At 53.3% G+C, this 22,224-nt stretch overlaps 1 protein-coding gene across 1 annotated transcript; it reads right to left on the bottom strand.

Annotated features, from left to right (window-relative positions):
- Positions 1 to 826: 826 nt before the first annotated feature.
- On the bottom strand, positions 827 to 22,037 carry TRAP1 (TNF receptor associated protein 1). The gene is made up of 18 exons (XM_071760558.1): positions 21,883 to 22,037; positions 17,802 to 17,969; positions 16,418 to 16,500; positions 15,930 to 16,070; positions 11,551 to 11,622; positions 10,701 to 10,861; positions 9,463 to 9,572; positions 9,221 to 9,294; positions 6,691 to 6,846; positions 6,124 to 6,244; positions 5,962 to 6,031; positions 4,805 to 4,952; positions 4,203 to 4,388; positions 3,501 to 3,639; positions 3,043 to 3,128; positions 2,366 to 2,511; positions 1,953 to 2,025; positions 827 to 1,670 (listed from the first exon to the last, which is right to left on the bottom strand). The coding sequence occupies exons 1-18, from the start codon at positions 21,962 to 21,964 to the stop codon at positions 1,569 to 1,571; spliced, it is 2,118 nt and encodes a 705-aa protein (XP_071616659.1). The 5' UTR covers positions 21,965 to 22,037; the 3' UTR covers positions 827 to 1,568.
- Positions 22,038 to 22,224: the final 187 nt, after the last annotated feature.

A 22,224-nucleotide genomic window follows, 5' to 3' on the forward strand; every position in this document is an offset into this window, starting at 1 on the left:
TCCCTCCAGCAGCAAGACCAGATGCATGGGCACCTCTGCAGCTTCACTCCCAGCTTACTCTTTCCATCTGGACAGCTTAATGCTGTTCTGTTATTGCCCAACTGAGGAATCCCAGCATAACCAAAAGATGCCATCTGCATCTTACCAGGGGATGGATCAAGACCTGTGGCCTCTATCTGAGCTACACTAGGGATGTAGAAGGTGGCTCCTTGTTCTTCTCAACACCCCCTACACTGTTATGTTAGTTCCTCTTCTGCATCTGAATAAAAATCAGATTTTAGGTGATGTAAATACATTTTCTAAACTAGCACCCCATGCAGCAGACCCTTCTCATTCCTTTTTACACACCCTCTAGCCTAAAGAGCTGGAGGCTGCCCTGGCCAGCAGAGCATCCAGACAGTTACCCACGTCCAGTTCCAGAATCTTAAGCTGGCAATTTAAAGATAAACTAAACAAATATCAAGGCTGCCTCAGAGTCCCCACTGAACAGGAGAAAGAGTTCCTGTAAACCCCTTTGCATGGTGTGAAGCAGAGGCACTTGCTGTTCCTGTGGCATTTTGTTACAAAGGGCTCTTCTGTTCAACAGCCACTGCTCCTCAGGAAGGACTCAAGGGGATAAAAACTGTTCTCAAAGACAAGGCCAAAGGGTTCATAGCTGCAGATTCTCCTGCTTTCCCTCCACACTCCCTGCTGCCCCTCACTGCCTTTGCAGCCTGCTCTTCCCACCTGATGCCCTGAAGACCCAAGCAGCATCTGAAGAGAAAAGAACCAAGAAATCACCATCTGGAAAACACTAAGACCAACAAAGTAAGGGGAGAAAGAAGAGTGGAGAGGTCTGGAAAAGAAGAAGAGTTTATTCATCATAAATACAGATCAGCTAGACATGCAGTTTATCCCACAGAAGAGGCAAAGCCCCTGAGGACTCTCCAGAAAGCCACATGATGGGAAGCTGTTTCCCAGTTACTTCCCTTTCTCCACAGCAAGACAAGGATGAACTTGATTCTCCAGCAGCTCAGTGACCTTTCCAGCCCCAGGACTGTACTGATGTGTTCCCCCAGCAGTACCTCTGTCTGCTAACAGCAGTTACCCATCCCCCTGCCAGCAAACTCCCCCTGCCTGGCCAGAGGTGGAGGTTTCTTCATTAATTCTGTCAGTGCTTGTTCAGAGGACAGTGGTGCAAAGGGCTGTGGACTGGAGGAGGAGGTGGGATTCCCAGCCCTAACTGGGAATCTTGCTGCCAACCTCTGTTTTGGGAATGGCCCTTTTTAGAAACAGCATGAAACAAGGCTCTCTAGGTTTGTGTCTGAAATTTGGGCATATTATTTTAGCAGCAATCTCTGGATTTTGCTCCCACCAAAAACCCCCCACTCTGGGCAGGCTGATGACACATGATCAGATAATTACAACTGGTTCCTCCCTGGCTGTGAGGCCTGAAGCCCCCAGCACTCTCCCTGGCCCTTTGGCACACAAAGCCCTGGCTGCACAGTGCCTGGAAGCAGAGGCTGGGATAGCTGAGAGGGACTGACTGGAGGTATCAGCACAAAGTTCATCCTTCAGTCTTCTGGGGCTCAGTTCTTCTCCAGGATTCTGGTGAGGAGTTCATTCAGCCGACCCACCATGGGTCTGGGGTCTTCATTCAGTCCTGCTGCTATCATGGCATTCTCATAAATCTGAAAGAGAGAAGAAAGTGTTAAATAAGCAGCAAGGGTGAGCTGGATGAGAGCTGGGAAGGAACTGAATGTCACTCTCCAGGATGTGCATGCTGAGACCAAGCACAGTTTCTAGGCCATCCAGTGGGAAAACACATGAACCACAAGAACCAGCAACGTGGGGACCACAGAAGGGTGAGACTTGTGCCTGCTACAGGGAATCACCCCACTCCCTGTCACACGTGGGCTGTGAGCTGCTTCTGGAGAGGATGGTGCCACTGCTGGAGAAGGCCTGGGTCTCACCTGGTCAAGCAACAGCTGGGCCAGATCAGGTTGGCTGTCCTTCAGCTCGTTAAGCTTCTTAATTAGAGTGTGCCTGTGAGAGTGAGAGATCAACACCAAGAGTTGGGATTTTTGGACATTAGGAGAAATTTATTTGCAGAATGAGTAGTTAAGCCAAGGTGGGACAGAAAAGGTTCTACTGAAAGACCAAAATAGCTCCAACCTCCTTGCTCTTATTCTGGAGGCTTCTCTCCCACCCTCTCCCTCTAAGCCCATGGTCCTCAGAGGGCTGGACACAGGGTGTCTGGGTGGCTCCTGTCACCCGTGCCACGCAGCCTCACAGAACCCTGCCCTTAATATGGGGGGCCTCTGCAAACTGGGAGCCTTCCCTGACTCCCCCCATCAGGCTCAGCACTGGCAGTGCTGCCCCTTACCCTGTGTTGACCTCCAGGGTGGGCTGCAGGAGCTGAGCACGTTCCTCCTGGGTCTTGGCCAACTGCTGCATGCGGAGGAAGTGCCGGGCAGCCCCCATCTCCAGCACGGTGATCATGGCAGGGTGGGTGTCCAAACGTGTGGTCACCTGGGGAAAACAACACCCATCAGGCTCCAGGTGGAACATGCACGTGGGTTACACCTAGGGCAGGCTGAAGGACTCGGGGTTTCTTCCTCGGCGCAGATCTCCTCAGCACCAAACCCCAATGTGATTCATCCTGAGCCCACAGGAGGTGCCTGAGGTCCCAGGAAAGCTGCTCCAGAGGCAAGACAGGCACCAGCTCGTTCTGCTGGTACCCTGAGTATCAGCTTCTCATATGGGCTTCCCTCATTACACACCAACAGCTTCCACAGCCATGCTCACCATCCAAATACAAAATGCCAGCATTCTACCCATTCACAGAGAGGAGGCATGGAGGAGAATGGTTTCTCTCAGGCTCTAAAGAAAAATCTGGGGCAGCAGATCCCAAATCGACTTTTTTTTTGTTTGTTTTGGTTTGGTTTTTTTTGGTTTTTTTTTGGGTTTTTGGGTTTTTTTTGGGTTTTTTTGGTTTTTTTTTTAGAGATGATTACTTCCATGGATCTCCTGTGCTCAGCTACCCAGGCACACAACACCCACCTTAACACCAGTGACTCGAGAGCCTAAGGCATTCCTCATCCAGGCCATCAGATCCTCAGCCTCCTTCTCTGTCAGACGTTCTGCAGCTGGCAGGGGAAAGAGGGGCACATCTGAGTCTGCAGCTACAGCCTGCCAACAGGGAGTGAGCTCTGCTCCTGAGCTCAGACCACTGCAAACTTCCATTTATCTGTTCTCTTGTGGAAGTGGGAAGGGAGCTCCACTCAGCACACAGCTCATCCCTTCATCCCTTCATCCCAGGTGGTGCTGTACACAGCCTGGTGCACATCCTGCTAGTGCCTGCTTGGCTCTGTCAGGGCACCAGATACATGGACGTTGTTAAATCCTAGAAACTCCACCTCTGGCAGTCCCTCTTTGGCTAAATATTTAAACTTTGTGGGATGAAAGGGACCTGCAAGAGCTGGAAGCTGCCTTGGAGCACCAGGGGAAGCTCGGGATACCTGGGCGGCTCTCCTCAAACTTCTCTTCCTTGTAGTGATCAACAACAATATCAGTCTCCACTGAGATCAGCTTCTTCTTGTCAAACTCCCGAAGGTGCAGGAGTGTCAGCTCATCAAATTGCTCGTAGCAGAACAGGACCTGTGCCAAAAAAAAAAAAGGATGGTAACACATTGTTTGGGATCTAACAGCACTTCCTCTTTCCCAAGGCAACTGCACCAAACAGCTGGAACATCACAAGGGAAACCAGAGGTTCCAGCCCATGGTGACTGTCACTCAGGGCTCCAAATGAGCCTCCCTTGGAGGACTCTGTACCACGGGAGTCTGAAGCTGAACCAGCCCAGCTGCCCCTTGGAAACTGAGAACCAGCCCTGACTGGGTCACCTGCCATGCTACACCTGCAGCGTGGTTACCAGCTCTGCACAGCAGCCCCCAGGTCCTGCTCTGGGCTTCAGCAAAGGTAATAAACAGATGTCAGCCCCAGATGTCTGCACAAGCACTCACCAGCCTGCACAAAGCCTGTGCCAGGCCCCTCCTGGCCTCACCTCACAGCAGCCAGGGTGGGGACAGAGCCCAGGCACAGACCCACTGGAGTCCACACCACAGAGAGAGGTGGAGGCATCACCCCACAGATCCAGCTGTGCCCTGAGCACTGCTGCAGCAGCTCAGGGTGTTCCCCTGGCCCTGGCACACTGCTCACCCACCTCCATGTCCTTCTTCTTCATGGCCTCAAAGTACGGGGAGTGCTCGGCCAGGTGTCGGGTGGGTGCACACAGGTAGTAGATGTTCCTGCTCCCTGCCTTCATGCGGGAGGTGTAGTCTGTCAGGCTGGTCAGCTGGCCTGCAGCCAGGGCAGAGGACTCAAAACGTAGCAACTTTGCTATGTCCTCCTGCAAGAAATGTGCTCCTGTGAGCTGCAGCCCTGCACGAGGGCTCGGGGGATTCCGAGTCCCTCTGTTCCTCCTCCAGCTAATAAAGGGGGCAGGATGTAGGAGATGGGAATGCAGTGAGGGAAAGCCCTGCTTTGTTGCCTGTTGCAGATTATACTGCTTCAGGGAGGGCTGACAAAGGGCTGACAACAGTGTGTGAGAACAGAGACTCTGCAGTGGCTCAGAGGAAGTGGAAAGCAGCACCCAGTCAGAAAGAGTGAAAGTTAGGGCACTGGAGAACACAGAGGTCTTGTGAGACCAGGAACACAAATCACAGACATGCAGGATCCCCAGAGAAGTAGCAGCCCCCCTCATCCCAGCTCACAGCAGGAGCCAACACTCTCCCACCAGCTGCAGTGCTTCAGCTCTCAGGGTACCTTGACATCCTGCTCTGCTATCGTGACAATCCCCTCTCGCATGAATACCCCATATTCCTCAAAGAATTTGGCATATTTCTCAGGGTCTTTCTTGCTCTGTTCAATGAAGAACTTGATCAACCTCTTCTGCAAAACATCTCGGAGCTTCCTGCAGCAGAACAAAGTCTTTTTTAACTCAGCTGCTAGACCAAGACAAGAGATTTTAGGTGAACATCTCTCTGCGTTGTGTTTTAGTGATGCCTTTGCAAACACCAGGACAGAGAAGACACTTTAGGTCCATTCTATCCTTTCCCTCATGGCTCTGCATCTGTTCTTTTTGTCCCTGTCAAGAGCAGCTCAGAAGCTGGCAAGATACCTAGGGCTGTGGCACAACCTGCTGAAGCTCAGCTCTTCAGTAGCTTGTGACTTAGTGATGCTGCAGCACACAACCAACTGTGCACAGGGCATCTGCTACCCTTAAACATGGGAAGGAAGTGGCTGTAAAAGGGTTATGATTGGAGGAACCTTGTTCTGAAGGCTTGAAAATCCACTGTGAAGTGACAGGGTTAATTTGGTGACTATAGTGAAGGTAGAGAGGCATTTCACCAGCCCAAGAATACAAAGTTAGCCATGAAACCAAAGTAACAGCACCAATGCAGAACAGTAAGAGCTGACTCTCACACTTCCTACAGGTCCCAACAGTGATGGGTGTTTGAGAGGGAATGTGAAGGACAAGAAGGAAGGAAAAAGGAAAGGCCAGAAGTCTGGCCTGCAGGCAGGCAGCTTTGCTGGGCCCCAGCACCAAAACCCTGCTGGCTGGCACTCACCCTGTGTGTGTGAGCTGCTTTTTTGTTTTCCAAACCACTTGGTGGTGCCAACCAGACTCTTCAAATAGCAAATCCACTGCTGCTGCTGTAGACCAGAGCTACAGAAAGGCAGCCTAGGGCACAAGGGGCACAGCCCAAGCAGGAGGCAGCACGACCCAGGACACTGCTCCCGCATCTTGAAGGATGGCTGAGAGCCCACTTCATAGACTACAGAAATCCTCAAGGATGAAAAGGCTGCAGCTTACATGCCAAGTCTCTCCAAGACCCCCTAACTATCCCACAAAGTCCCATCCATAACCAGCAAGAAGCTGGAAGAGCCTCAGCAGCCCACAGGAGCTGCCTCTTGCTTACCGGATCAGGGCACTCTCCTGCAGCAGCTCCCTGCTGAGGTTCAGGGGGATGTCCTCACTGTCCACCACACCTGGAACACAGAGCAACACTTTCACCCTGTGCCAAACACGAGTGCCAGGCTCAGGAAGGCCTCAGCCCCCGTGGAAGGCACGGTGCACACACCTCTAAGAAAACGCAGCCATTTGGGCAGGATGTCTGCAGCTTTGGTTTGGATGAGAATTTTGCGGCTGTAGAGGGCAACGCTGGAGCCCAGCTCCCTGCTGATGTCAAACATGGATGGTTTCTGCAGGAACAAGAGACAGAAGGATAACTGCACCAGCTGACAGGGGCACACTGTGGTCTTCCCTACCAATCCTGAACCCAATGAGAGCTGAAATGTTGACTGTTTCCCTAGGGACCAACTTGATCCATCTCTCCACTCCTGTCACGGCTCAGTACCCTCCTCAACTACCCACGTCCAGAGGTGCCACCCTGGATATCAGAATCAGAGACTTTTCAGGGCTGGGAGGGGCCTTCAAGTTCATCCAGTGCCACCCCCCCTGACATGGGTAGGGACACTTCCCACTAAATCAGGTTGCCCAGAGCCCTGTCCAGCCTGGCCTTAAAAACTTCCAGGGATGGGAATATTCCTTCTTGCAACCTTAGCTGCCTCCTTTCCCTAAGCATCCCTCCTCTTGTCTCCTCTTCAGAGCAGCTGTCCCACTCCTCCCTGCCCAGCAGGACAGGTACCTGCTCAGGCACGTAGAAGATGCTGCGGATGTTGAGGGGAGCATCAGCCTTGTAGTGCAGGAGGTAGCGGGGTTTGTCGTAGGCCTGAGCTATGAAACGGTAAAACTCCTCGTGCTGCTGCTCACTGATGTCCTTGGGCTCCATCATCCAAAGTGCCTGGAGGGGAAGGAGCAGGGAGATGAGTTCCCATCAGCTCTCATGACCTGTGGCCTCCCAGTGCAGGGCTCTCCTGTCAGTCCCACTTTCCCTCCAGGATGCTGGAGCAGGGAACTGGGGATCTTTCAGCCTGAGGGACTGCTCTGCACAGCCCGAGGGCAGGGGGTGCCTGAGGGTGCAGGCACTGCTCTAACACAGACCAACAGACCCTCAGCTCACCCCTCACACAGCTACTCCTGCCCTGCAACATGTGTAAGGCAGCTTTGTTGAGCCCAAAACAGAAGGGATTTGGGTAACATCTACTGCCTGACACCTGCAGCTGGCCCAGAGCACCTGGAGAGTGGGCACAGCTCAGCTGACAGGCAGCACCAGCCCTAAAGCTCAGGCCCTGAGCAGCAAGCAAAAGAGAATGAACACTCCAGTGGGTCTGTTGCAAACACTCTGTCTCCCTGACAGAGGCCACTGTCCCACCACAAGGTTGGCTGAGTGCTTGTGATGCAGCTCCTGAACGATTCCCTGGTTTCTGCTGGGATGTTTTGGAATGGTTCAGAAGGTTCTTCATTACCACTTGCTTATCCCTGCTGCAGGGTCAGTGTTTCAGCACAGCTGTGTCACACAGCAACACAAGAGCTACCCCATGGCCATGCCTCCCACCCCCTGCTCCAAGCCCCCCAACACCTCCTGCAGCATTCAGCCCATCCTCACACCACGTTCAGGTTTTCAGTACCTCAGCAACAGACTAAAATCCAGCAAAGGTGGGGGAGGCTCTGCCCATTCTCAACCAGGAATCTCCTGTTTCCAGGCTTTCCACTCAAGCCCTGATGAGTGACAGAAGTGATCACTGGGTGATACAAACACCCAGCCCACCCTCCACCTACCTGCCTAAGGGATTGAGTGCCCTGGCAGTCCTGCCATGCTGCCACACACCTTAGAGCTTCCCATGCCTCAAAACCTTGCTCTACAAGTGGCTTCCAAACATCTCCAGCACACACAAGTGCTCTGGAGAGCTTGCAGGACCACAGGTAGGACTACAGACTCAGCTGGGTTCCAAGGTACTTCACAGAAGTTGTTGTTAGGTTGTTGCTGCTTTTCCAGAGGTTTGTACACTGGTATCTACTGTTAGCACAGTCAGGCTGGAAAAGCCTCTGACTCCACATTCTCAGCTCCATGGCAAGCACTCAAGAGCTTATCTAGGAAAATCCACACCAGGGATCTAACCATGGCTCTGTTTACAGTGAGCTGATGGTGAGGTGTGGAAAAACACAAACCCAAGATCCTGGGTAAATAAAAGGCCTGAAATGGGAACAGAATGAGAATAAAGCTGTTGCTGTATCCCAAGGGAAAACAGACTTTCTGATAAGAAAGTACACGAGTCTATTTAGGGCATTTCACCCCGTGCTTCTCCAGGGAGCCTCTTCTATTGATTGTCAGGTAGAAAGAGCAAACAGCCATCTAAATCTATTCCTAGTTTGGTAATTTAAAGGAAAGAGCTAGAAAGCCATTGGAATAGAAACACTATTATGCAGGAATCCAACCAAATACCAGTGACTAACAACACCAACTGCAGAAGCCTAGATGAATTAACCTGATAAAATATTTGAGTCTGGAAAGCCTGTGCATTCAGTGCCACACTTCAGGAGGCAAAATACCACACACACACACACACACACACACACACACACACACACACACACACACACTCTCTCTATACCTGCAGAAGCTTTAAACAACCAGAAAAGGAGATGCTGGAGGAAAAATTATTAACAAACTTTTGTTTTAAAGATAATTAATTTCACCTCTTTGCAGGTGATTCCTGCAATCAGGCCCAGAACTGATTACAATGGATATGGCTGCAATATAATTTTTAGTGGTCAGGAAACACCAGTGCTCAGCAGTGCCCAGCTAAGAGCTGTGAAGAAAATCTGGCTGTGAACTGAGGCAATATGAAAACTGAGGATTCAGTGGCTACCTCGTGCTGCAGGACAAAGACCTAAGGCAAGAGGTGTCAGCAGACCAGTGATGAGAGCAATCCTGCCATCACTAACATGTCATCTGGCTTAAACAATTAAAACACGTATCATAAAGCACTCAGACAATCACTCTGATTGAGAGAAAATCCAGATGATATCTATTAAAAAAACCCTGCTTTGCTAATCTGCAAGAATTCTCTCCAACAAATGCAAAGAAGCAGTTCCAGGCACAACTCCTGCTGGATTTTCTGCTTTAGTTCTAATTAACTGATCACTAGAGGGTCTCTGATATCCTGGACAATCCTCCCTTCATTTCTAGGGACAGCAGTGGCTTTATTCTCTTTCCTGCACCCAGGGGAGGATGACTTCTCCAGGAGTCACCTGGCTGCAGCCCTCCTGCTCACCTGCAAGGTGTTAATCCTTCTCCCATTGAGGTACAGGGGGAAGCTGATGAAGTTGCTGTATTTTGTCACCACCTCTGGAAGGGAAATAAGACACAGAGGAATCACATTGGGGAACACAACACACTAAGAATTCCTTCAGTAACAGGAGGTGAAAGGTGCTGCAGGAAAGGAAAACCACTGTAAATCAGGACCAGACTCCACACAGCCCCTCCCCAGGTAACAGCATTTCCCCCTCCACTTACCTTTGACTCTGTCTTCGTTTGCAAACTCCTTGCAGTCCTCTTTGAGATGTACAATAATCTTAGTCCCAGTTCTGACACCAGATGCTTCTGCAACCTCAAACATTCCTGAACTAGGATCAGAAACAGAGCCAGTGGTCAGCTTCTGCCTCAGACACATCCATGGTGGGACACAAAAACATTTATTAACCTAAGAGCACACACACTGCTTCAGCACCTAGAGGTAAAGGCCAGGATGGTCTCTGTGCCTCTGAGAAGCCACCCCCAAACACACTCCTTTTCTTCTCCACAGAGAACCCAGACCCAGGACACCCTGCTCTGCAAGGACACCACAGCCTCCACTGAAAAGGAAACAAACTTCAACCAAACTCCATGTTTTGTGGGCCCACCCTGCACCTCCTCTCCTACATTTCCTGCAGTGCCTGTAACATCCAGGCTCCTGCCTTCTCCCTTGACAGCTCTGACCTGTTTGAGGACCCTTCTCCAAGGGAAAGCAGCTGATTCCAAGGAAAAGCAGCTGTGCTCTGCAGCAGACAGCCCATCCCAGGTGATGGTCCCTGCCCTGCTGCTCAGTGAGTGCCTTGTGGGGATCAAGCAGGGCCAGGGCAGAGCTGAGCCTGCAGGACACAGCAGCTTGCCTGCAGCCCCAGGCTGCCTGATGTCTCAGCTACAAGCTGGTTTGGGGTTTTCTTCCCCAAGAAATTAAACAGCCTAGTAAATGCTTTATTCCTTGGAAATTTTATGGGGATGCAGAGCTTTTCATCCCAATTTCAACATGATCCAGCAGTCCACAGCTTTGGATGTCTGCAGCTTCAAAAAAATAAAGGTTAAGCCAAGACCTGCCCTACAGAAGACAGGTGCCTACAGAAGCACTGCAGGAGCCCTGCCTGCTGTCAGTGCCAAGGGGAAAAAACCCAGGGAATGACCAGACCAAAGAGGTGAAATCTTTCTCTCCAGTCTGGGACACAGCTCAGGTGACTGCCTGCCAGCAGGGAAGGAACAGGAGAGGCAGGTACTCTCTTTGTCCACAACACACCTGCTCTGACAAAGCAGATTTGTCCCTGTGGTTTCATCCTGGCACATCTGACCACATTTTATTTCCACATTTAATCTGAGCAGGATCTAAAGCAGTAAACCCAGACATGAAACACTGCACAAACCCTGCCTTGCTTTGCACAGCTTTCAGTCCCCACTTGGGTCAGAAACAGCCCCCAGGTTTTCATCCCCTTCTGCAGCCTTACCCATCTGATGACCAGTGGTAGCCTGGGCTTCCTGGCTGGGCAGACTGGGAGAACACCTCCACCTTGTCAGCCACCATGAAGGCTGAGTAGAAACCCACTCCAAACTGGCCAATGATTTTACTACTGGCTTCAGCTTGGCTCTGCAGAGCATCTAGAAAAGCCTGGAGGAGGAAAGGAGATGTAAACCACTGCACAGTGACTTCAGGTACCACTGACATCCATCCTGGGCTTGTCCAAGCACTGATCCAGCCCTGCACCATGGCCATCCCATAGCTCTGGGTCAGCACTTTGAGAAATAGGCCCAAGGAAAAGGGGTTCTCCAACTGGGATTGCACCTCTGGAAGAGGGGAGGAGTGCTTAGGGCAACACTCACAGCCACAAAGGACATCATGCAAGGGCTCAGTCAGTCAGGAGCATAAAACCTTAAAATGGTGACTCTGGAGATGAAAAAATATGCATGTGTATATATATAAATATATATATATATGAATTTGCCAGCATGAGGACAGAGCTGCTGCCCTCCTGGCCACTGGGTGAGTGCAGGGTGAGCATGTGCCCCCCATAATGATTGTTTGGGGAGGAAGGGATTTGGTTTTGGGAGTGAGGGCAGCCACACAGGGCCCATCAGAGCTGCTGGGGCACCAGGGACTTCCCACAGCACCCAGCAGAGAACATTAAGTACTAAGAGACTCCACAGGTAGGGATCACCTTCCATGAGGGGTGTAATTTCACAGCTGGGCTGGAGGCCAAGGGACCAAAGAGAATGAGGAATTACTGGGAGAACAGAAGGAACTGTAACTGGAGAAGACTTCTCTTAGGGGGAGAGAAGGGGCACCTCACCCCAGCTTACCTTGGAGCCTGATCTGGCAATGGTACCAAGGTTAGAAACCAGCTCCTCCCGGGTCATCCCAATGCCTGTGTCCTGCAAAGGAACAGCAGTTTGGGTTGAAACACCAGTAGAGAAGCTTTAGGAACCAGCACCCAGGCAACTCTCACCTCTGACTCTGATTCAGGTGAGTAGTTCAGACCTCCTCGAGTACCTGTGAGCAGAGTTCTCCTGGCTGACAGCACAGAACACCCCCAGAGATGGGCTGAGTCCTGGGGCTGCTCATCCAGAGTGGAACTGGCTGCTGCAGCTGGGGTGCCAGAGCAGCCTGGGGCACAGCACACCTCTGCTACCCCTCTGGGACACTTACTGGGCTTATTTGCTAGGAAATGGATGCCAGTAGGGATTTTGTTTAACTCCACTAAAGGATGAAACTGTGGTCAACTTGTGAGGTTACTGAGTGAGGTGCCACATGAGTAAGACCTTTTCCTGCATTCCCACAAGTCGTGGCACAGCAACACCTTCCCCTTGATTAAATACCATCCCTCTTGGCTGAGAAGAGGGATGATGCCCAGTAAAATATCAACAATGGGAGATGAAAAGCCAGGAAAAACAAATAGGATATGGCAAAATCTCAGGAATCTGACATGGTCCCTTTCCCCAGGGAAGAAAAAAGCAGAAAGAAAAGTTTTCAGCATCTGGTTCAGGTTTTGCTCATGCCAGACCCTGAAAAGAACTCTTAATTCCTCTGATCCCCTCCTATTTATAGCACAGCATGTCATTCCCATATTCCAGTATGTTAAAAAAAAACCCAACATATCTCTATCCTGTGAATTTGTTTGGCTATTGAATTCCAAACTCCCTGCCAAACTTATTGCAAAATGCTTACTGACAATTCCTGGAGCCTCGTTTGATGAGGGCAAACTGCAAGGCACAAAGGGAGCACAGCTCAAAGCTCTCTGCTGCCCCAGCAGCACTGAGCACAACTGGGAAAGTGGGAAGTGTCCCTGGAGCTGGTGGCCAAAGCTCCTGGCTGGGCAGATGCTTCCTACTGCAGGAAAACACCCTGGCAGGTTCTGATGAGAACACCAAGATCCAAAGGGCTCTGGCAGTGTGTTCCTGCCCTTTGCAGCTCCCTTCACCAGCTGGAGCTGTCCCAGCAGGCAGGAATAAAGCAGTTCTGGAGAGCTGGGTGCTGCAGAGCAGCCCCTCTCCAGAGATGGGAAGCAGATGAACCTGCCCACCAGCAGCCCACCTGGGCTGGGCAGCACCAGCTGCAGGAAACCCAAGGAGCTTCCACTGCCCTTCCCTGCTGCCCAGGAACCATCCTGTCACCACCCAGCCCTCTGCAAACACTCTCTACCCATGATCAGACATTTCACATTTTTAAATGCTAAATGCTCTTCTTCTGGCATTTGGAGGAAGAAAAGACTCTGCACTTCCTTCCCTTGGCTGGAGGTTATCTGGGACAGGTTTATATTTCCCTGGCTTGTTAGAGATGATGCTACAACTGGAAGCTCTAACCCAGCCCAGCAATCAGTGGGCACATTTCTGCAAGCTGTGTTTCACCCGAGGCTTCTCCAAGCACAGGCAGTTCACCCCCCTTGCATTGTTGTCCATCCCCTGCTCCCCAGCTTCCTCAAGGCCAGGTGGCAGATGGATGCTGCAGTCACTAAGGATGTCACTCTCTCTGTCTGCTGCAGGACACAAACCTGGCTGCCCACCTCAGCATCCTCTGCTGGACTTGTGGGTGCACCTGCACTGACTGCTGAACCCCAAACATCTCAGGTAAAGCCTCAGGACAGCCCAGACCTCGTTGCAGACTGTAACTTGTAAGCCAGGAGAGATCTGCTCAGTGACACGGGGAGCTGTCGTAAGGAGGAGTGGTGTTTGCAGTCATTTTAACTCCTCCTGAACACAGCAAACTTATTCTGTGGCTTCACAGACACTGATTTTGGATGACTGATGACTGCAAGGGTGAGAAGAAAGCCAAGCAAAGAGAACTGAGCAGCACAGCTCTGGCAGCAGTGATGCTGCTCACCCGTGTTAGAGCAGCAGTCACACTCCCTCACCAGCAGCAGCTTTTAGCTCTGAAAACATTTCAAACAATCTCCTCTAGACTGCTAGCACTGTCCTAGCCCCAAATTAAGCACCAGCAAAGTGCACAGCTCCAGCTCACACAAACACAGGTTTACCACCAGGCTCAGCAGCAACAGCACCACTGCCAAGCACCCATCACCAGTGGGCAGAGGGAGCTTTGAGTGGGTGTCGAGGGAGATCTCTGTGGGGTGGGGTCTGTATTCCCACCTCAAAAGGACCAGAGACACGTCTGTGAAGCCTCAGAATGCACAACTGCAGAGCTCTGCAGAGCCCTGTCCTCCCTGAAAACACCCCCCTGACGTTTTCAAGTGGATTTTCTTAGGAGATGTGACCCTTAGGAGGCTGTGCCTGCTACCAGCTGGAGCTGTCCTAGAAACAGGATCAGGTGGTCTTCAAAAGGCTGGAGGAAACAGTGCAATTTGGTAAAACAACAGGACTTGGGTGAAGGAACTGAGGTGCTGTACCCAGTGGGCTCCACTGGGAAGGTTTCCCTCTGGCAGTGCCCAGGTAGGACACCCCTGAATGAGGACATCATGTTACAGCTCTGAGTCTGTCTGTGCTCATGTCTGAAATTCAGCCCTGGGAGAGAAGAAAGCAGCAGTGCAGTCACTTAGCAGAGCTGAGCACAGTCCTTGACTACAGCCAGACATTCCTCCCCAGGAACATGGCTGCAACAGAGACCATCACACATCCCAGATCTGCCTCCTGTCCACTGGTGAGACACAAAGAGATGCTACAGGGCTTGCAGGGATGAGATCCAGCAGAGCCAGGGGCCTAGAGCAGCATGAAGACTTGAGGAGAAGGACCCAGGGGTGAGGGTGAGACAATAGGATCTTCCTAGAAAAAAACTGGGGTGACCACTGCTACAGACCACATACAAGGGACTGCTGCTTCTGTTTCTGTGGCTCCTAGGGGGTACAGAACATAAAACACTGACTAAGGAGCAGGTCCAGCTCTGCCTCAATCACTGCAGACAAGTTTTCTTGGAACTTTGCATTCCTGGAAGGCAGGGAATGTTCTGAAGGAGGCTGGTTCGATGTCATTGTTACATGCAGCATGTTCCTTCACAAGGTTATAAATAAACCCTCCACTGGAGTTAAGGAGCTTTAGGCACTACTGAGAAGTCAAACCTATTAGGAGAGATTGGAGCAGTGCTGTTCTCTCTCCCTCCTCCCAGGGCAGGACTGCTGCAGTTAAAAGCTTCCTTGCTAAGACCCAGTCGCATCAGAGACGCCCAGGCAGCCAAGCAGGGGGTTATAAAAAGACCAATCCCTAACACATCTAATTGAGCATGACACCAAATGCACCCTCTCTGCAAGGTGGGCAAAGAGGTCCCTCAGCTGAGCTGCCAAAGAAGGGGAGAGCTGCCAGAGTTACAGGGCATGAGTTGTGAAAAGGCCTTGATGGAGTCAGAGGCTTCGTGTCCACCGTGGCCTCAAAAAGGGCAAGAGGAGAGGAATGACACCCAGGCTGGGGCTGAGCCAGAGCTCATGGCAGGACTGGTGTTACACAGCAGCCAGAAAAATGCCACACTCAGGTGCAACAGGAATAGCAAAGCCTCTGCAGCACAGTTTGAGAATCTCTGAGCTGCTGATTGCACTGCCCACTGATGCTCACTGACTTCCCCATGGCAACCACAGCTGCTTGTTCTGCAGAGAAACAGAAATACAAAATAACTAAGCAGCCTCTAACAGGCCAGAGCTTTTGTCCCATGTAAAACATGTCAGGGTGTGTGCTTTGGCCATGCCACCTCTCCTCTGGACCTGCTGCAGTCAGCCCTTGCTCACACACTGGTCTACCAGGGAAGCTTCTTGTTTGCCACCTTTGCATTAGGAACTTTGCCAAGAAAACACCAAAACTGAGCCTCAGCCTTCCACCTTGGAAAACAGGCATGAGGAGAGCAAGCAAAATCCAGAAAGAAGAACCAGCTCCACCTTCCCCCACCTTGCTGAGGCCCACATCCTCCCCAAAGGTCAGGAAGAAACCAGACTCCCAACTTTCCACTGGTGAGAAATACACACATAACCAGGGGAGTGCACCAGACAAGGTACTGGGAGAAAAGCTTCTGGTAGCTCCTAAAAGGGAAGGAAGGAGCAGCAAATGTTCCTGTGGGGAGCAGATAAATTGGTTGTTTCCCATCAAATCCTGAGGTGACAGCCTCATGAACCAGAGTCCAGCTGAGGACAGAACACTTTTTCAGGCAGGCTTGGGACTGTGCTGCCACTCAGCTTCTCCTGATCCTTCACAGGACAAAGGCTGGTGGGGAGAGGGAGCGATGCCCTCCTGCCACCAAAGGGAGGTACCTGGATGGTGATGGTTCCCTTGCCACTGTCAGTCTGCAGGTGGATCTCCATCTCTGGCAGGGCCTTGCCCTCTGCTGTCAGCCGGTGGCGCAGCTTCTCCAGCGCATCGCTGCCGTTGGAGATCAGCTCCCGGATAAACACCTGGGGAGGACACAGGACCTGACCCTGCAGCCTGGCCTCGGCCCCTGCACGGGACTCCAGAGGCCTGGGAACTCACTGCCTCTCACAAACTAATCCCCAGCTTGCCAGAAAAAGACCTGTGTGTGTTTCCTCGTTACCTGCCCAGAGTCATAGAAGTGCGGAGGCTCCGGGGCTCACCCGGGTCAGACTCAGAGTGTTTTGAGAGCACGTTTTCAACTCTGTTCCAGAGAGCATGGCACGTGAACAGCACAGGGCTTGTTGGGAACCCCAGCAGCTCTCCTCCCAGCTCATCTGTTTTGGATGTAGCCCCTGACAAGGACTCTCCCAGCAAGGAGTGGATGCCTTACCTCCTTCTCAGAGTACAAGGAACGGGCAACAATGTCCAGCAGCTTCTTTGTTTCAGCCTGGAACTCGTGCTTAGAGGCTGCACCTAGAATAATAAAGTCACAAACACCCCCTTGAGGCACCTGACTGGGTGTTCTCACCCCCCTCTGGGGCAGCACACTTTGCCAAGCAGGCACGTGGCTTCTGCACCTCAGGACCTGCACAGTGGTCACCATGTCACCATGTCTGGGCTGCAGAGCACTCATTAAATGAGAAGAGAAAGGTGCTTCCCCTGGCTCCTAATGCCTCTCCTGCTTTGTAGCCTGCTTTCCATACTCTTCTTTGATTCAGTTTTCAAGGGAACCAGCTGCACATGTCCTGCTCCAAGAGCTTTTCTGGCCAGGCAGCATTTCTCATGGCCAAACGATACCTGGAGCCTTAAGCAGGAAAAAAAACCCCAAACCCCAGATTCCCAAATGTCTCTGTGGAGCAGACAAGGGAGTGCCTGTGTACAGCCACCTGTGCCCAGAGAGGGAGCTTTCCTCAGAAACAGTAACACTACAGCTGAAAGACCACCCTTGGCCTTTTAAAAATAGCATTTCTCCTGCTAGAGCCATTAGAGATCAGAAAACCCTGAAGCAATAGAGGAAAATCCACAGGTCCCACATTCCCCAGGGACAGGGGTGAAACCAGGGTGTGGACAGCAGCAGAGCATCAGCCCCACTGGGGTTTGCAGCCTGGCAGGTGCAAAAGTACCTGCCAGAAAAGCCACAGGAGCAAGGAGTGAAGATGCTATTTCTGTGCTTGGATAAATCACCTGGCTTTGCCTGGAGATGTGCAAAGCAATTACAGAATCACAGAATGGTTTGGGTTGGAGGGGACCCTAAAAGCTCTTCCAGTTCCAACCCCCCTGCACTGGCAGGGACACCTCCCACAGCCCAGGTTGCTCCAAGCCCCATCCAACCTGGCCTTCAATTCTTCCTGGGATTAAGGGATTCACTCTCACTAAAAGGCTGACACCACTCATTAGACCTCCATGATCCACAGCACTGACCTCTGCAGGCACAGCTTGTTTCTGGGAGAAAAAGACTCTTTTCAGGCAGATTCCAGTGCCTATGGAGCCTCCACCAATAGGCATGGCCATCAATTGCCTGGGCTAAGCCCACAGATGAAACTTCTGCCCCCAGCCTCGAGGGGCTCCTTTCTCAGAAAAGGCCTTTCTGACCCACAGGTGCTGGTCTGGGGGAGGTGCTGGTGCCACAGAGATTCAGTGGTTTGCTGGTAAGGAACTGCACCTCCTCCAGAGGCAGAAACAGGGTACAGGAGGGTACAGCTGCACTCAGACATTGTCCTGTGCCTGCCTGCACCCTGAGAGGGCTCCCACGAGACACTGATGTCCCTGCCCACCTTGGACATTCTCTGTGCTGCTGATGATGCTGTGGAGGGGCTCCTCTTCCTTGCTCTCTGCTGTCTGGGTGCTGTAGAACTGAAGAGCAGAACTGGTGGTGGGGGGCAGGTTGTAGCAGGGGCTCCAGCAGGGGAAGGTCTGTCTGGGCAGCCATGCAGCTCTTTTTGCTGGAAGACACAATTCAGTGTGTTTCAGTTCAGAGGTATCAGCAGGAAGAGGAGCACTCTTTAAAGGTCCCAGCTAAGCAATCCTGGGGGAGTGACACTGCCCAAGCAAGGCTGAAGCTCCCTCACAGCCACACACCCACCACTCCCCTCCAGCACTGCCTTCCCTCTGTGAGAAGGGGAAGTCCCCACTTCAGACTGTCTCTTGTTAGAGAAAATTCTAGCCAGAAGATGCCAATTAGTAGCTTTCAAAAATCAGCTGCTGAGGAAGAGGCAGGCTGGTGCCTGCCCAAGCTGAAGACAGCAGGGCCACTTCAGCTGCCACTGTCACCACTGAGAACGTGAAACCCTGGTGCCACAGAATGGTTTGGGTTGGAAGAGACCCTGAGGATCACCAATATCCAACCCCTGCCCAGGCAGGGACACCCCCACTGCACGAGGCTTCATCCAGCCTGGCCCTGAACACTGCCAGGGATGGGGCACCCACAACCTCCCCAGGCAACCTACTCCAGTGTCTTACTACCTTCATGGTGAGGATTTTTTTCTTAATATTTAACCAAAATCTCCCCCCTTGCAGTTTAAAACCATCACCCCTTGCCCTGTCACTGTGCTCTTGGGTGAAAAGCCCCACCCCAGCTTTCCTGTAGGCCCTTCCTGAACTGGGAAGCAGCTGTAACTCTGCACCCCAGGCCTGCAGGAGCCACGTTTCCAAGGGCTCCTTTCTTTAGACAAACAGGTACAGAACCACCCAAAGTCTGAACTGAGAACCATGGTGAGAATCCCTGCAGGCATCTCCTTTGGCCATCCCCAGCTGCCTCCTGAACCCTCCTCCACCTCATCCCAGCTCCTGAGGGAACTCAGCACCAACATCCCTCGCTGTGCCCCGGGAAGCCTCAGGCTCCCTCTGAGTGCTCTGCAAACCTCCTGCACCTCTCAGAAGGTGCCACAGACATTATGGACACCAAGACCACATCTTGTTGCTCCAGACCATCCCACTCACTCCAGAGCAGGTGAATGCAAACCCCTGAGCCTTAACAGTGCTTCTGCTCCTGCACCTCAGCCCCGAGAGCTGCTCCAGGAGGCTGTCAGTCCCCATTCTTCCTTCTCCTCATCACAAAAAGCTTTGAATCAAGATGCACTTCTCCAGCCAGAAGCCTGAATTACTCCCCAGCCATTCTGCCCTTCAAGAAAAGAGCCCACAAATAGTTCTTAATGCATCTGAACACCTCCTACACACATCCCAGTGAGCTCCCTGCACCAACAGCTCTGCTGCATGAGCACAGGACACGTTCTCTGCCTCTGTGGGGCTCCTCTGAGAGCTCTGAGGAGAACTTGGGAGAGGGGAGCAGAAAGGCCACAGAACTCACCCAGCCTGCTGAGCTGCAGAGGCACAGCCTGAGCCAGCCCTGGCCTCACAGAGTTTAATCAGGTGGGGTTTACATATTTTATGCTAAATGGTGGGTGCAGGGTGCTCTGAAAAGTCTGCACTTGTATGTCTGTGCACACACACACCCCCCACTTCCCAGCCAGCAGGGAACAGGGGGTATTGCTCCCTCCCAGCCCCCAAAAGAGGCAGAGCAGCAGCTCAGTGATAACCTGGAGACAACTTCAACCCAGGGCCCTGGAGCCAGCACAGAGCTCACACACACACACACACACACACACACACACACACACATACACACACACACCCCCAGCACACACACACACACCCAGCACACACACACACACCCAGCACACACACACACACACACACTCACAGCACACACACACACACACACACAGCTGGCTCCAGAATCTGCCACCATTTGTGATTTCTGATCACAGAACCCCAGACTGGTTTGGGTTGGAAGGGACCTCAAAGCTCATCCAGTTCCAACCCCCTGCACAGGCAGGGACCCCTCCCCCCAGCTCAGGATGCCCAGGCCCCATCCAGCCTGGCCTTGGAGGGATTCCTGACGTGTTCCTTTTGGGTTTTTTTCTTGTCTGCAGAATAACAAATCACCCCTGATCAGCTCAGAAGTTATTTTTGGATTTGTGTAATGTTTGGTCTTGCCACTGTTAATTACCAGCCCCTCCTGTGCCAGGTGGAGACAAGGCTCATTAGGTGGAAGCTGCAGCATCTTCAGAGCATTTGTCTCTTGCAGAGCCCTTGCCTGGCCAAGCAGGGGAAAGGCTCCAGGCAATTCTGGAGATAAATCCACAATTACTGGCACACAGAAGCTATTGAGAGAGTATCTGCTGAGTTAGCAAGGTAAAGTGACACCCAGAAGGAGCCTGAGAAACAAATTCCTAAGAGATTTTTAAGAGATAAAGAAGAGTGCTGAGATGTGCTGGGGCAAACCAGGTCTTTTCCTATCAGGGTAACCAAATGCTGAGCTTTACCACAGCCCAGGCAGCCCCTGTCTGCAGGTAAAAGGTGGCAGAAACCCACAGGAACCTCCAGCTTCCAGGTCTCTGTGACTCCTCAGAGATCCTGTGTGTGCACCACAGAGCAGCCATGCACACGAGGAGCACAGCACAGAACAGAAAGGACCCTCAGCCTCAGGGGCTCCTTCACCCCAGGATGGTTTCATGCTTCCCAAACCCAGCCAGCTCTCCCCCAGGAAACTCACAGCCTCCTCTCCTCGGGGAGAAGGGCTGCAGGGAGCAGGTAGCTCAGCTGAAAGGCAGTGGGGAATTCAGGGTGGGAAATGGAGCACGAAGCAGCACAGGGCTCAAAACAAAGAGGAGAATTTAGGTCAGCAGAAATTACCATGAGAGCCTGACTGCTGTGCAGCCCCAGCCCGGGGATGTTCTTTGCTAAGAGGAGCACAACCAAGATGCTTCCAGATGGGATCTGATGAGAGGAGAGGGCTCTGGAGCTGGGCACCAGGTGCTGTGAACACCCCGAGAGTCCCCAGGTGCTCCACCCACATCTCCCAAAACACTGCAGCAGCTTCAGCCTTCCGAGAGCTGGGATCAACCGCTGCCAGCGGCAGGGCCGGAGGGACGGGACTGTCCCGGGCACCTCCAGCCCTCAGGCTGCTGCTCCCTTCCCCTTCCCCCGCAGGAGGTGAGGGGGAGGTCAGGAACAGAGCTCTGGCTTCGAGTCTCACCCACCCGAGGCACGGAGCAGGGCCCCTAACGAGCCCCCGGGGATTTCCGTGCTGGAAGAACTGAATTGCCCCAAAACACCAAAGCGGGACAATAAATCTCACAGTCTGGCCCTGTTTGTCACGCGATTTCCCGTCACATCTTCTCTTCGTAGCCCACAGGGAAACCACAGACCACAGCAGAGGAACCGCTGAGCACAGGAAGGTTCCCCTCGTGTCACGGTGAACAACAGCTCAAGCAGCTCAAGCAGCTCTCCAGCCCTGGCCGGCACGGCCCTGACACCCACAGCCTCAGCCAGGAGCCCCTCAGCCCCTCAGCCCCGAGCCCTCCCAGGGCTCTCCCCCAGGGAACGCAACCTGCCGGGTGCTGACACGGCCACAGCGCTGAGGCGCCGGCTCTGCCTGCTCCCTGCCCCGCTCCCGCCCGAGCCGGACACGCCACAGCCTCTGCGTGAGCCGAGAGACGGAGCCGGCAGTGCCACACACCCGGGTGACCGGGGCTTGCCCCGGGACGCGCTACGCGAGCTCAGCCTGGGCACAGCCCCCAGGAGGCAGCAGATGGCCCCGAGCGCCGTGCCAGCCCCTGGGGCCTCGCCTCCCCACACGGGCTGCCCGGGAACGGCCCCGCCGAGCGGAGCCGCGCTGCTTCTGCACTCAGGGGACGGCGGCTCACGGGGGCGAGCGCGGCCCCGGGGAGGAGAAGGGGGACGCTCCCTGGCCGCCCCCTCGGTCTCGGCGGGACCCGCGCCCCTCCCCCCTCCCGCGGGCCGGGCTCCTGGCGTGCCGGCAGCCCCCGCAGCGCGGGTCCGGTCCCAGCTCACCTGCGGGGACCCGCGGGCCGGGCCGGGCCCTGGGGGGCAGCAGAGCCGCCAAGCGCCGCCCCCCCCGCCACAACGCCGCCATGACGCGCGCGACGCCTCACGCTCCGGCGCACCGAGATGACGTCACGGGGCGGGGCGCGCGGGCACCGCGGGACGAGCGCGCCGAGAGCGCCACGTGACGGACGCGCGATGACGTCACGCGCCGCCTCCGCCCGGCACCGGGACCCGAACCCGAACCCGGGACCGGGACCGGAACCCGACCCCCGGGTCCGATCCAGCGCCTCAGGGCCCGGCTGCCCCCTCCTGTCCTGCAGCTCCTCCGGGAACACGGGCTCCCTCCTC

The sequence above is a fragment of the Heliangelus exortis genome, chromosome 17 (assembly GCF_036169615.1).
Source record: "Heliangelus exortis chromosome 17, bHelExo1.hap1, whole genome shotgun sequence".
NCBI classification, from domain to species: domain Eukaryota; kingdom Metazoa; phylum Chordata; class Aves; order Apodiformes; family Trochilidae; genus Heliangelus; species Heliangelus exortis.

Coding starts and splice junctions, on each gene's coding strand:
- TRAP1 (XM_071760558.1), bottom strand. CDS start 21,964: ATGGCGGCGTTGTGGCGGGGGGGGCGGCGCTTGGCGGCTCTGCTGCCC. Junction 11,623..15,929: donor AGGGAACCATCACCATCCAG/GTACCTCCCTTT, acceptor GTTCCTTTGCAG/GACACAGGCATTGGGATGAC. Junction 6,847..9,220: donor GAAGGATTAACACCTTGCAG/GTGAGCAGGAGG, acceptor CTTCCCCTCCAG/GCACTTTGGATGATGGAGCC.